This window comes from Oryzias latipes, chromosome 2, assembly GCF_053564925.1.
Source record: "Oryzias latipes strain Hd-rR chromosome 2, Olatipes_Hd-rR_3.1".
In the NCBI taxonomy this organism is placed as follows: domain Eukaryota; kingdom Metazoa; phylum Chordata; class Actinopteri; order Beloniformes; family Adrianichthyidae; genus Oryzias; species Oryzias latipes.
Window position 1 is genome coordinate 14061669 of NC_136238.1, and position 12620 is coordinate 14074288.

Sequence of the window (12620 nt, forward strand, 5' to 3'; positions counted from 1 at the left end):
AACTGTCATGGTTGGTTGTCCCACCAATTTCTGCCCATTTTTGGAGATCATATGATGTCACAGCCTGCTAAGGTGGCGACTCCTGAGCTCACATATCCAAATATCAGAGATATCTAAAACCGATGGGTCACGTCACCCCATCTGATGTAACCGTCAGCTGCTGGCAGCTAATTTGAAATCTTATCTCCCAAAAAGGAATCCACCGTTTGGGAATTAATTTCCCCCCATTTCAGCGGGTTTTGTTTTTGTCGGGCTGTGCAGCACACAGCCTTTCCCTCCGATGTCAAGGACCTGACCAAGCGCATCAGGACGGTGCTGATGGCCACCGAGCAGATGAAGGACCACGAGAACGACCCGGAGATGCTGGTAGACCTCCAGTACAGCTTGGCCAAGTCCTACACCAGCACCCCGGAGCTCCGGAAGACCTGGCTGGACAGCATGGCTCGCATCCACAACAAGAACAGCGACCTTTCAGAGGTACGTTTAGCCACCGAACGTCCCGAGAAGCGGTAAAAACAACCAACAACCTTGTGTTTCCTGTGTTTATCTTCTCCGTCTGCAGGCGGCCATGTGTTACGTACATGTTGCTGCCCTGGTGGCAGAGTACCTGTGGAGGAAAGGTGAGTTTAGGATCTGCCTGGCTAATTATCCCTTTAAACTACATTGTGATGCTTTTATGATGCTCATTCACGAGGGGCTGTAAAATGAATCACTAGTCAATATTTTTCACACGAAACGGACGTTATCTCAGAATGATTAATGGAATTGTTTTGCAGTGAGGATTAATAAAAAACTTTCTGTACGTTTGACCCGTTTAGTTCAGACTCAAAGAACTTTTAGGGTTAACATTTAGAAGGGTTTCAAAAAAAAATCACACACAAAACCCAAAATTCTCCACAGAAAAAGACTAAAGCAATCTTTTGTTCCTCGTGCCATCGGGCAATACAACTCTCTGGCAGGGCATCTTAAAAGTAATTTCTTGTAATTTTTAATTTTTATTCTTTTATTTTTTACCCACGGATTTTTTTTAAATTATTTATTTTTTCAGTCATTCATTCACTCATTTATTTACAATCTATTAATCTTTTTAATCTATTGCTTTTTTAATTGTTTTTAATGTGTGTATGTGTTTTATGAGTGTGAGCAGATGAGCATTTTTAAATTTTCTTAGGGATTATTAAAGACCTATTCACAAAAAAAAAAGATCTGTGTCCTTACTTCCCACACCTTTTATCTGACAGTTCAAGGTTCATCCGGTTCTTCTCGTGTTGAAAAACTCGCCAACGCTGCATTTCGAAGATAAACACTGTCTCAATAAATGGGGAAATATCTCCAGACTTCCGATCAGTACCGGTACCAGTACCGGGCCGCAGACATAAAAAAAAAAAAAAAAACATATTCTCTAACTTCAATTATTTCCGTTTTGTTTATTTTCTGATCCCGACGAAAGTTTTATTTTGTAAAACTTACTGGATTCTGTTTACCACATTTGCTGTCTTCATGCGTCACGTGACTTTCAGCGGCTGCTCGTACCGTTAAGTTGGTAGCTTATCGCTGAAAAGCATACAAAAAGCAAACAATAAAACGTATTTGGGGAGAAAAGAGTCAGTGAGAAAACCAAAAAATAAAAGCCTTGGACTTCAAAGAAACACAAAGCAGCTGATTACAGACAAAAAGTCTTCCGTCAAATAGTGATTTATTGAGACAGTTGTTCCCACGCACCAGAAGCTGCTTGCTTGCTCGTTGTAACTGACTACAATAATAAACAAAGCATCCGTCATGTTTATTATTTTATTTAGAAAATACCAGCTTTACCATGGTTGAGTCATTTTATCTTCATTAATTCGTCACACCCTAGGGGGCTGGTTTAGCTCGTGCTGGTTTGCAGCGCCTTCCGTCCGTGAAACCGTCAAATCCAGGCTGCTCTCTATTCCCTTCTCTGCCGCTGTGCCGGTCCCAAGCCCGGCTGGATTGAGAGGGTTCCATCAGGAAGGGCATCTGGCGTAAAAACATTGCCAAGTTTACCATGCGACTCATCCTCATGGGAGGGTTGTTTCGCTGTGGCGACCCCTGATGGGAGAAGCCGGAAGTGAAAGAAGAATTGGTCATACCCTAAAAGTCGGACGCAGCTGTCGTTAGCCTCCACTTTGAGGTTAAAGGAAAAATCTTCATCACAAAGTCTGAGTTTTAATCAAACTTGGAAAAATGACATTTCTGAATGAATGGTCCTACAGCAAAGGCATCTGTGAAGAAATTTTAGCCATGGTGATCTGAGACTTGGCTGACTTTTTCAATTTAACCGTGGTTTTCTATGAAAAAAGACTGTAAAGTTGATTTTATTCAATTATTTACAAATTAGAAACAAGTTCTACAAGTCAATAACTTTGTTCCATTAAATCTTCGTCATACGTTAAAAAAAGAAATTGTTTTGATCTGCTCACGTTTTCATGTTTTTTTTCAACTAAATTTTTTGTTGTAGCATTTTTATTTGAAAAGTAGATTTTTCCGAAACTGGAAGCTAAAGAAATGATACTTAACTTTGTAAAACACAATAGTTTTGGAAGCGTTACCTGTTTTATTGGGGATTACACCTTTGGTGAACATGCCCAAGGTTATGATCTGTAACAAAGACGTGGAGGTCACTGTAGAGGTTTTAAAAAAGGGTAATAATCATAAGGTCACAATGATTATAATGATTTTTGGGTGGTATCTTTTCAATCAGATGGTTTGGTTTCAATGGAGGTCAAACTTTTTCATTACTACGGCTGTTTTTTTAATGAAATTCTGTTTTTGTTTAGTTATTTCTGGAACGTCGTTGAGTTGGGAAGGCTTTATTTGGGCTGTTCGGAATCTAATGGGTGATGTCAGAGATTGACAGTCCAGTGTTCTGTAGAAATCAAGATGTTTTTTTGTCCAGAAAAGGGAACTTGGTTTCTTATCAACCTGGTTCTGAGCTCCCAGCCATGTTGGAGACTTTCTTTAGCTGTACAGAAGAGGAGAACGCTAAGAAGATTTGGGAGATCACAAAAAAAAACTTGGGGTGGATTAAGGGGCAGGGCTTGTTTTTGTGAGTCTGTTCGGTCATTGGACTTCCGTCACAATCTTGTGCTTTCCAGATGAAGAGGAGGTGTTTGTGTCTTCCTTGTTAGGGATGTTCAGACAGGGCTGCTCCGCGTTCCGGGTCATCACTCCCAACATCGACGAAGAGGCGGCCATGATGGAGGACGTGGGGATGCAGGATGTTCACTTTAACGAGGTTTCCTTAAGTTGCTTTATTTTTTTAAAGTGACTCGCTTTTATGAGTACATTTTTTCATTGGCAATTAAAACATTTGCTTTGCAAAATTGACTGTCATCTCATAAAAACCCACAGGGAGTTGGTTACCAATTGGGTTCTTTGTCATATAGCTACTGATCTTAGTTTCAGTAGTACTAGAGATTTAGGAGTTGTTCCTCCATGTTTTGTCTTCAGGAGGTTCTCCTGGAGCTGCTGGAGGAGTGTGCTGATGGTCTTTGGAAGGCGGAGCGTTATGAGCTCATTGCTGATGTCTACAAGCTAATTATTCCCATTTATGAACAGCGCAGAGATTTTGAGGTAATCTAAACTGACTGATAATCTACGATGTACTTTAAAGTGTTTTATCCGGATTACAGATATTAGTTTCCATCCTGGTTCACCAATGCGTCTTTAGACGTAGAAAGTCATCATGTCGGGCTGTTTTGCCAGATGTAACTGTCCATTTTCATTAGCTAAGTGACAGAATTACCAAAAAAATATGATAATTTTCTACAGTTTAGATAAACTTGATCTTTTTAAATTAGGTCTGTAAAAATTTTGATTTAAAGTTGTTTTTATCCCCCCCAAAAAAGGTAAAAAAGCAGGCTTTCAAAGGTCTGTTAAGCTTCCAATTTGTCGCACAACATTTTGCCGATAAAGATTCTGTCATCTTGGTGGATTAAAATGGGAGCTAAATTAGGTCATCTGGATGTTTTCCGGATGAGTTAAAATCCAAGACTTTATCTTTTCCATTCAGATAAAACTTTATTTATTGGTAAAAAAAACATAAAAATTTGAAACAAAAAGTGTTTTACATAACTTTCAATCTCAAAAACCAAAACCTTTGCTAAAAAAAAATAGATATAATAACACACATTCAACCACCCAAAGCCTTCTATTACATTAAAAAGTGCTGGGCCGAAAATTAATCCTTGGGGAACCCCAAACTTAATTCCACAGGCTCTTGAGGTTTTGATTTAAAAACTAATTTAACGGGTAAAAACACTTTTTTCTATGAAATTAGCGAATGGTTAATTGGGTACTGGTTGTTAATTATTAGGAATGTTTAGATTTAAAAGGAAAAATCCTGTTTGAATTGAAAAATGTACTTAAAGACCATCGAAATCATGGTGCAGATTTAAAAAAAGTTCAAACCACTCAGGGAGTCTGATTTGTAGTAACGTGCGGATGGCGTCCCTTAAATTTACAGAAGTGCCAACCCTTTGAAAATTGATCATAGAGGAGAAATAATAATTGCAGTTTGTACCCAGCTGGAATTCTATGATGCCACGTATTTCATGTATTGAACTAGAGCTGTGAAAGGCAAAGCCTGGAGCAAGATTCAAGAGATTTGGATTACTTCAGCATTTCATACCAAGCCACTTCTGACTGTAGGTGGCGGACATGCGCTAGTAATTAGTAGAAAAATGAAAAGAAAGAAGAAGCCCCTCCCTAGTTGTCCAGTGTGAACACCAAGGGCTACACCCGTGTTCAAGAACGCGCGCTTAGAAGCCATAATGTTTTCAAAAAATAGGTGGGAATTAAGCCAAAAAGGCAGGGAGTTTGCTTTAATTGGGAGACAGCTTCTACAACCTTTTCAAAGCATTTCTTTGTTGACAGAAACTGACGCATCTGTATGACACGCTGCACCGCGCCTACACCAAGGTCATGGAGGTGATGCACACCGGCAAGAGGCTTCTGGGCACGTTTTTCCGAGTGGCATTCTTCGGACAGGTAAAGCAGCAAAAACCTGCGTCCCCATTGATAAGAGCCTAACTTTTTAATAACCCTTCAACACAAGCTCTTTAGCTCCAGCGTTCACGTTCTTTGAATTGCCGTTTATGGTTTACACAATTGATGTCATTCTAATGGATTCTAAGGTGGAGAGAAGCAGCTTTGCACTGATATACAACACTTTACTGCAGAGAAGTGTTGCTTTGCATCTGTTGGAATTACGTAAATTGCGTAAACATTAAAAATGAGTTTTAAGAGCGTCTTTGTTATTTTGCTGTAGTCTGCGACAGCTTCAGTGTTTAAGTTAAAGTTGTTGTTTTGTTGCTTCGTGGAGAGCAGAACACTCCTGCACGCACAGATACACACATGAACCATCCTTACAAAGCTTTTTAATGGAAACTCCCTCCTCTCTCTCCCTGCCTCCCCAAGGCTGCGGTAAGTGTGGAAATATGTACTCTGTTACTTTTATGTCTCTGTTTGTTAAATGAAAGCTACATTCATTGCTGTACAGTTTTATCTTAATTGTTGTGTTGTCAGGAACACAAGAAGTTAAAGTATTTTTGGGTTCATTCTAAATATGTCTTTGTGTTTTCATGCAAATTACGTTGCTGTTCTACAACACTCGTATTATGAATGTGTTCCTTTTATTCTGAAAATGTCTTATTTTGATCTGCTTCCTGTGTTGTGCACAAAAAGCAGCCAATCAGATCCTCGCATGCATGAATGTGGTCAGAGAGAACTGGGACATTTTTGGGCTTATTTATCTTTAACAGTTATAAAATATTAACAGTTTAGAGATTACTTTTATTATTCATATTTTATGTATCTGCTGAGTTTTAAAGACTTAAGGAAATGCGATTTGGCTTCAGTTTAGAGTTATGCCGCTAGATGGCGCCAGTGTTCCTTTAATTTAACCTTTTCTGCAATTTCCGATGTATTTACAGCATTTGTTTCTGTACAACAGGGCTTCTTCGAGGACGAGGATGGGAAAGAGTATATCTACAAGGAGCCGAAGTTCACGCCTCTGTCTGAAGTTTCCCAGAGGCTCCTGAAGCTCTACTCCGATAAATTCGGCCAGGAGAACGTCAAAATCATTCAGGACTCTGGGAAGGTGCGACCGCACCCGTTCAAGCTTTTCAGAAACTGATACGGCCCAAAATGATTTTTCTCATTTCTTCGCCACACAGGTAAATCCCAAAGACCTGGACTCGAAGTTCGCCTACATCCAGGTGACTCATGTAACTCCTTACCTGGATGACAAGGAGCTGGAGGACAGGAAGACCGACTTTGAGAAGAGCCACAACATCAGGCGCTTTGTGTTCGAGACGCCGTTCACCGTGTCCGGGAAGAAGCAGGGGGGAGTGGAGGAGCAGTGCAAACGGCGCACCATTCTAACCAGTAAGTCCAAAGAGAAGGTTTCCTTTCTTGACGTTTTCAGATTACCGTAAATTAGAGAGACTGGATTTAGAGCTTGAGGACTGTTTTTTCAAGAAAACCAGCATTGAGTCCTTCTTAATATTCAGGCCTCCAAATGTTTCTTATAGCTATCTGTATGTTTCTTGCACTTCTCTGCTGGTTTTTTCTCCCTCAGTTCCTTTTAGTGTTCTTTCTCTGAAACTACCATTGCTCCGCCTTCGGCAACACGCGTTCGAGCGGCCACTTCCAACAAAAAGTCTACGTAAACATGCGTAAATGTACGTTTCAGGCTAACTCTCCCATTCCCATGCAGCTACGCACATTTTCACAGCCTTTTTTTTCTGGCTCTATGTACAAAACGCGAGCCCAATAAACCTTAGAGCAGGTCGAATTTTGACCAATCAGGGATTTGGGAGTGACGAATGGGAGGTGTCCCTTTTTAAATGAGGTAAATTGGATACTGGATGATAATTATCAAGAATGTATGGATCGAAATTGGGTAAAACATCAGTTTGAAGAGAGAAATATACTTGATTTAAAGCGACGTTCACAGCGGCCTCTGCAACGCTGGATTACGTGACCACTTCCAATAAAAAGTGAATGTCAACAATTTTATGTGAGCCTTTCGGGCTTCCTCGTTCAGACCTAATCTATTCACTCAGGTTTCTACAGCTGTTCTCTAGTTAATAAACGCTTTGCCATTGTACGCACATTAAAAGTTAAACCAGGCCGAACTTTGACCAATCAGGGACTCTTGATTTGGTAGTGACATACGGATGGCATTGCAACAATTTGAAAATTGATCGTAGTGAATAACTAATAATTGCGGTTGGTGAATTGTGTGACCCCAAGGCTTTCATATTATGAAAAAGCAAAAAGGGGAAAAGAAGAAGAAGCCCCTCCCTACTTGTCCAGTGTGAACACCAAGGGCCAAATGTGCATCCAGGAATCTGAGCTTAGCGTGTTCTTAAACGCACGTCACATTCCTAGGTTTTACGTAGCCAGAATTGCTTTTTGTGCCTCCTGCACGATAAATTTTAATCTGTCTATCAGACATTGTTTGGACTTGGACTTGAGGTTTTTCCAAGTTCTCTTTTGTGAAGATCTATTGTTCCTTCTTATGATTTTTCTCCAACAATTCGCCCATAAAGCCCCACTTGGTTTAGTGCACTCCATATGATACTTGTTGAAACAATTACATTTGGTTGGTTTTTCAGGTCTTTACATGTTTGGCGTGGTGTTTTTAGTACCACTCGCAGCAACCTTGACAGTTCCCTGCCTGGAAAACGTCTTAATAACTGTTGAAACAGGGACACCTGCATCTTTGGAGACGGCCCGATACCCTTTGGAGGTCTTGTGCTTTCAAAGAATAGCATTTCTACTGTCTTTACCGTTGTCACACGTGAAGAGGGACTAACAGTTATTAAAACACCAAAAGGATTTTTCATTCGCTAATTTATGTCACATGGGTGGAGGAACCAGAAATCCTTACTTGTAATTTCCAACAGTTGAGCCAACTTGGGTTTCCATAGTGATTTGTAATACCATTGACTCTGTTAACATGGTTTTCTATTTTTTCGTTTATCTCTTTAGTTGTTGGTAGTTTTCTTGAATTCTGCCACACTCTGAAGTCATTTCCTGTTGTTGTTTGTTGGACACCCGAGTTTGTTTGTTTTCCCTCAAATCGCAACAAGGCAATCGGATAAAAAAATACTTTGTTCCGCCCTCAGCCGCATCTCAAGGTTCAGGTCTTATCTTGTTCCGTCTTGCTGACTTGGCTGTCAGCGTGTCTGTTTACGTGTGCTCTTGATCCGTCGTCATATCTTCTTTATGACCGCTTCCACATATTCCGCATATCAGTGTTTATGTCTTAAGATTCCACTTCTGCTGACTCCCTCCTGGTCTTCCGTTTCCAGCCACCCACTGTTTCCCCTACGTCAAAAAGCGCATACCCGTCATGTACCAACACCAGACCGACCTGAGCCCCATAGAGGTGGCCATTGACGAGATGAGCTGCAAGGTGGCCGAGCTGCGCCTGCTGTGCTCCGCCTCCGAGGTGGACATGATCCGGCTGCAGCTCAAGCTGCAGGGCAGCATCAGCGTTCAGGTGCAGGACCGACCATTTGCTGTGGTCAAGAGCAGACCGTAAGCCATCTAAGCCCAGTTCTCTTGTAGGTGAACGCCGGTCCTCTCGCCTACGCCAGAGCCTTTCTGGATGGTAGCAGTGCCAAAAAGTACCCAGACAATAAGGTCAAGCAGCTGAAGGAGGTGTTCAGGTACGGATACCCACCGCATGTAGAAGGCTCGACACAAGTCTGTGGAGAAACAGGCAATGAAGCAATCGTATACATCCTTCCGTAGGCAATTTGTAGACGCGTGTGGTCACGGGCTGGGCGTCAACGAACGACTGATAAAAGAAGACCAGCACGAGTACCACGATGAGATGAAGGCCAGCTACCGGGACCTGACCCGAGAGCTGTCTAACATCATGCACGAACAGGTGTGCTTTTCTGATTTTAAAGATGTCTGGGTACGAGCATTAACACTTCCTGTTCACTAACCCGTTTTTTTTTATCTTTGGCTTTCTTTGTGCTGGACTGAACAGATTGGATGGTAAAGCCGCTGTGATTTCCCACACATTTACAGCATAAATCTGTACAGTATATATTGAACGCTGGAGACGTCGCCAGCGACACCTAGATAACAAACACTCTTTGACATCACAGCTCTTCAACCGTTTACGCCATCAACGGGAATCGGCTAACGTTCAGGATCAGCTGATTGCTTGCATAAAAACTTCACTACTGTGAAACGCGTTGCATAACAGTAGTGAAGTTTTTTTCCTCCGCTTCAGAATCCACTGGAATTATGTAAAATGCCTGAACGGTTGAAGAGTTCCGATAGTCAAAAGAATGTAAACAGCTCCGACGCTAAAAAAGGTTAACTATACGGCATATATTTACAGTTTTATATCGTATTGTGAACTTTGACTTTAATCTGTGCTAGCTTTTTCTGCGATACCGAATCCGTTTGCATGAATTTAACAGAAAAAGGAGAATTTAGCTGTTTTGCAGTCGTCCCTTTTGTAGTTATGGTCTTAAAAAAACCAGTGAGAGGTGAAATCTGCAAAGTAGGATTAAAGATGTTTTAAGGCGGTAAAACTCCTTACTGCACACTTTTCTCAGACAGACATGAACATTTTTACACTTTTCTCTCCTGTTTGAACTCTCAAAGTTTAAAATTTCACGGAAAATTAAGTCCAGTATTGTAGAATGAAAAACAAAAACCGACCGCAGTTGAAGATTTTTGTAGATTTGTCAAACTGAACGCATTTTAGACAGGAAACACAACACAGAGGAGATATCCATAGAAAAGGTCTACAGAACACGATGCGCTGCAAAAGATGAATCGCGGTAGAGCGAGGGAACACTGTATTTTAAATTCTTCTGCGATAGGAGCGATTTCGTGTTTTCTGACTACTTTTTATTGATCCCCCCCCCCCAGATAAACCTGATTGAAGACAGTTCCAGGAATACTCTGAATAATTCCATGGGTATCTTCAATGCCATCAGTGGCACACCAAGCCCACACGGCTCCACCACTGTTCTCTGATCGGATTTTACACCAGAATCGAGCCTGCAGGTTGCATCTAAAAAAACAAAAAGGACAGACTCACACAGAATGTTGCTACTTTTCTTGCTCTCTCTCTCCCCCCCCAGTTTCCTGGGGTTGTCATCTGTCCAGGTCCAGATGACAACCCCTAAACCTACTACAATGGAACCAACCTGGATGAATGAGAGTCTGCATAGATATGGAGACTACAGTTTCAACTCTAACATCCGTGGCAGTTTTGTAATCTTGTTAGATTTCGGTCACTTATCAATGGAACTTCCATGGATTTTCCATGGATAATCAATGGATTTTCCATGGAAAATAGACCCAGACTGACGATCTAAAATATAGTTTTGTTTGTCTAAAACCCCTTCTTATAAAAGCTGGTAAAACCAATGTAAGGCCCAGTCATTTAAAGAGGTGAATGGATAAAAACTTTTTTTTTTCTTCCATTTTTCCACTTGGGCTCAGTTTTAACAGCAGATACTTTTTTTTTATCTACTGGAACCAAATTGGGAAAAACTGTTGTTTTTTTTTAAGCATACTGGACCTAAACGCCAAGAGAGCCACAGTGTTTTTACCCCGTTTTATGATAAGAGTGTGCAATATTTTCTATTGTATTATTATTCTGCTGCACAAAAGATCATTCCTGCCAAAGAAAAAATAAAACAGTTGTGCAATTCAAGGCGACGGCCTGGCAGTTTGTACTCCACACCGATCTTTTTTTCGTTTTTTGTTTTTTTTATTGTCAACAATGTTAAAAAGAAACAATAAAAACATGTAAATATGTTTAATATGTATAAGAAATACAAATAAATAAAATCTGTGATAATACTTTTGTCTTCAATCCAAATAATGATGTGTTTTATTTAAAAAAGCCCCTTTTCCGGACACCCTTGGACTTTTACAAAATAAAATACACTTTGACACAAAATATAAAAAACAAAATGCATAAAACATATCTGTGTGTCATTGGCTTAACAATAAAATTGGATATTGAATTAAAAAAAACTAGAATTCAGCAGCAGGAGTTAAATTGTGAAAAGTAGAGAGCTGAGGACAGAGCCTTGGGGGACACCTGATATGACTGAAGAGGGGGTTGGATTGGAACAATTTTAACTGAATGAACTGAAAACAGAAATATAAAAGTGGTACCATTGCAGCGGGGAGATATTAACGGGGGCAATGTTTTTCTATGTTTATGAGGTCTAGAAGCAAGTCTGGTGGTCTTTCTAACCATATGATGACCTGTGCAGGTAGATAAACCTGGTAGCAGTAAAGGGTGATTACCTGCAGCGATGGTCTGCTGTTATCCAGGGAGGATTTATACACCGCAGGTATTGAAACTTTATGCATTTTTTACTGCGAGTTAACCTGCTTAATCTCACATCTTAACAGGTCAGGTAGCCTTTCTGATCTCGTAAGCAGAGTGGTTGCAGTAAATGGAGATGAACTGTTATCTAAGTGTAATCCAAGAAGGACCAAACCATTATTCGTGATCCGGTGTTGAGTTTCTCGACTGACGGCACGTGACTCTATCACTGCATCAGTTGCCAGGCAACAGACTCAATCTTCCAGGTATATTATGTCTATGTCTGCACAGTATATAATAGGAATTTTTAAATACTTAACTCTACGCTTGGTATTTATTTATTACTTTCAAAACAACTTTATTCGAATCGTTTCAGGCAGCAAAACTATAAAACTTTTACAGATGGAAAAAAAAAGCCAACATTTTTTGAGTTTGTGGTTGATCACGTGATCCAAAATAAAAGTGTTGACCTCTGCTATTATTTAGGGGTTTAAAGATTTAGTTTATCTGAAAAGCACCTGCCTGAAGTTCTTTGGTCCTCTTTTTTTTTCTAAAAGTAGATTCCTTAGAGACCTGTTCCAATGAAAATCAGGTTTTCTGTGTTTTTAACGTTCCACTCGCCTTTCCTGATGATGGAGATATTAGTTCTCCATATATTCCTCATTCCTTCTTTCCTTTATACGGATCAGTCGCATTGGTCTCTTTGCTGAAAAACTGTCCCCAAGCATGATGTTTCCACCCCCATGCTTTACAGTAGATGCTGTGTTCTTTGGATGTAACTCAGCATTCTCTCTCCTCCAAACACGCTGAGTCAAGTTCTTACCAAAAAGTTCTATTTTGGTTTCATCTGACCATAGAACATTCTCCCAATCCTCTTCTGGGTCCTCCAAACGCTCTTTAGCAAACTTTACACATCTGCACATGTACTGGTTTTAGCAGGGGGACACGTCTGGCACTGCAGGGTTTGAGTCCCAGGCGGCGTAATGTGTTACTGATGGTAGCCTTTGTTACTTTGGTCCCAGCTCTCTTTTGCAGGTCATATTTTTTCTCACTGTTCTTGTGATCATTCTGACCCCACGGGGTGAGATCTTGCGGGCAGCCCCAGATGGAGGAGATTATCAGTGGTGTTGCATGTCTTCCATTTCCTAAAAATTACTCCTTGAGTTGATTTCTTCACACCAAGCTGCTTACCACTTGCAGATTCAGTTTTTCCAGTCTGGTGCAGGTAAACAATTTGGTTTCTGGTGTCCTAAGACAGCTCTTTGGTCTT

At 40.6% G+C, this 12620-nt stretch overlaps 1 protein-coding gene across 16 annotated transcripts in view; it reads left to right on the top strand.

Moving 5' to 3' along the window:
• The window catches only part of LOC101167602 (dedicator of cytokinesis protein 9), a 76183-nt gene extending 65311 nt beyond the window's left edge, over positions 1–10872 (top strand). For 15 of the 16 annotated variants that reach the window (XM_023965156.2, XM_078932957.1, XM_023965170.2 and 12 more), the window contains 11 exons: positions 262–477; positions 563–620; positions 3150–3256; positions 3472–3594; positions 4897–5010; positions 5975–6121; positions 6198–6408; positions 8343–8533; positions 8602–8702; positions 8788–8926; positions 9931–10872. In XM_023965156.2, the coding sequence (XP_023820924.1) occupies positions 262–477; positions 563–620; positions 3150–3256; positions 3472–3594; positions 4897–5010; positions 5975–6121; positions 6198–6408; positions 8343–8533; positions 8602–8702; positions 8788–8926; positions 9931–10038 (1515 nt within the window). In that variant the 3' untranslated portion in view covers positions 10039–10872. Of the gene's footprint in view, positions 1–261; positions 478–562; positions 621–3149; positions 3257–3471; positions 3595–4896; positions 5011–5974; positions 6122–6197; positions 6409–8342; positions 8534–8601; positions 8703–8787; positions 8927–9031; positions 9040–9930 lie in introns of all 16 variants that reach the window. The other variant, XM_078932940.1, reaches the window with a different exon arrangement.
• The last annotated feature ends 1748 nt before the right edge of the window (positions 10873–12620 follow it).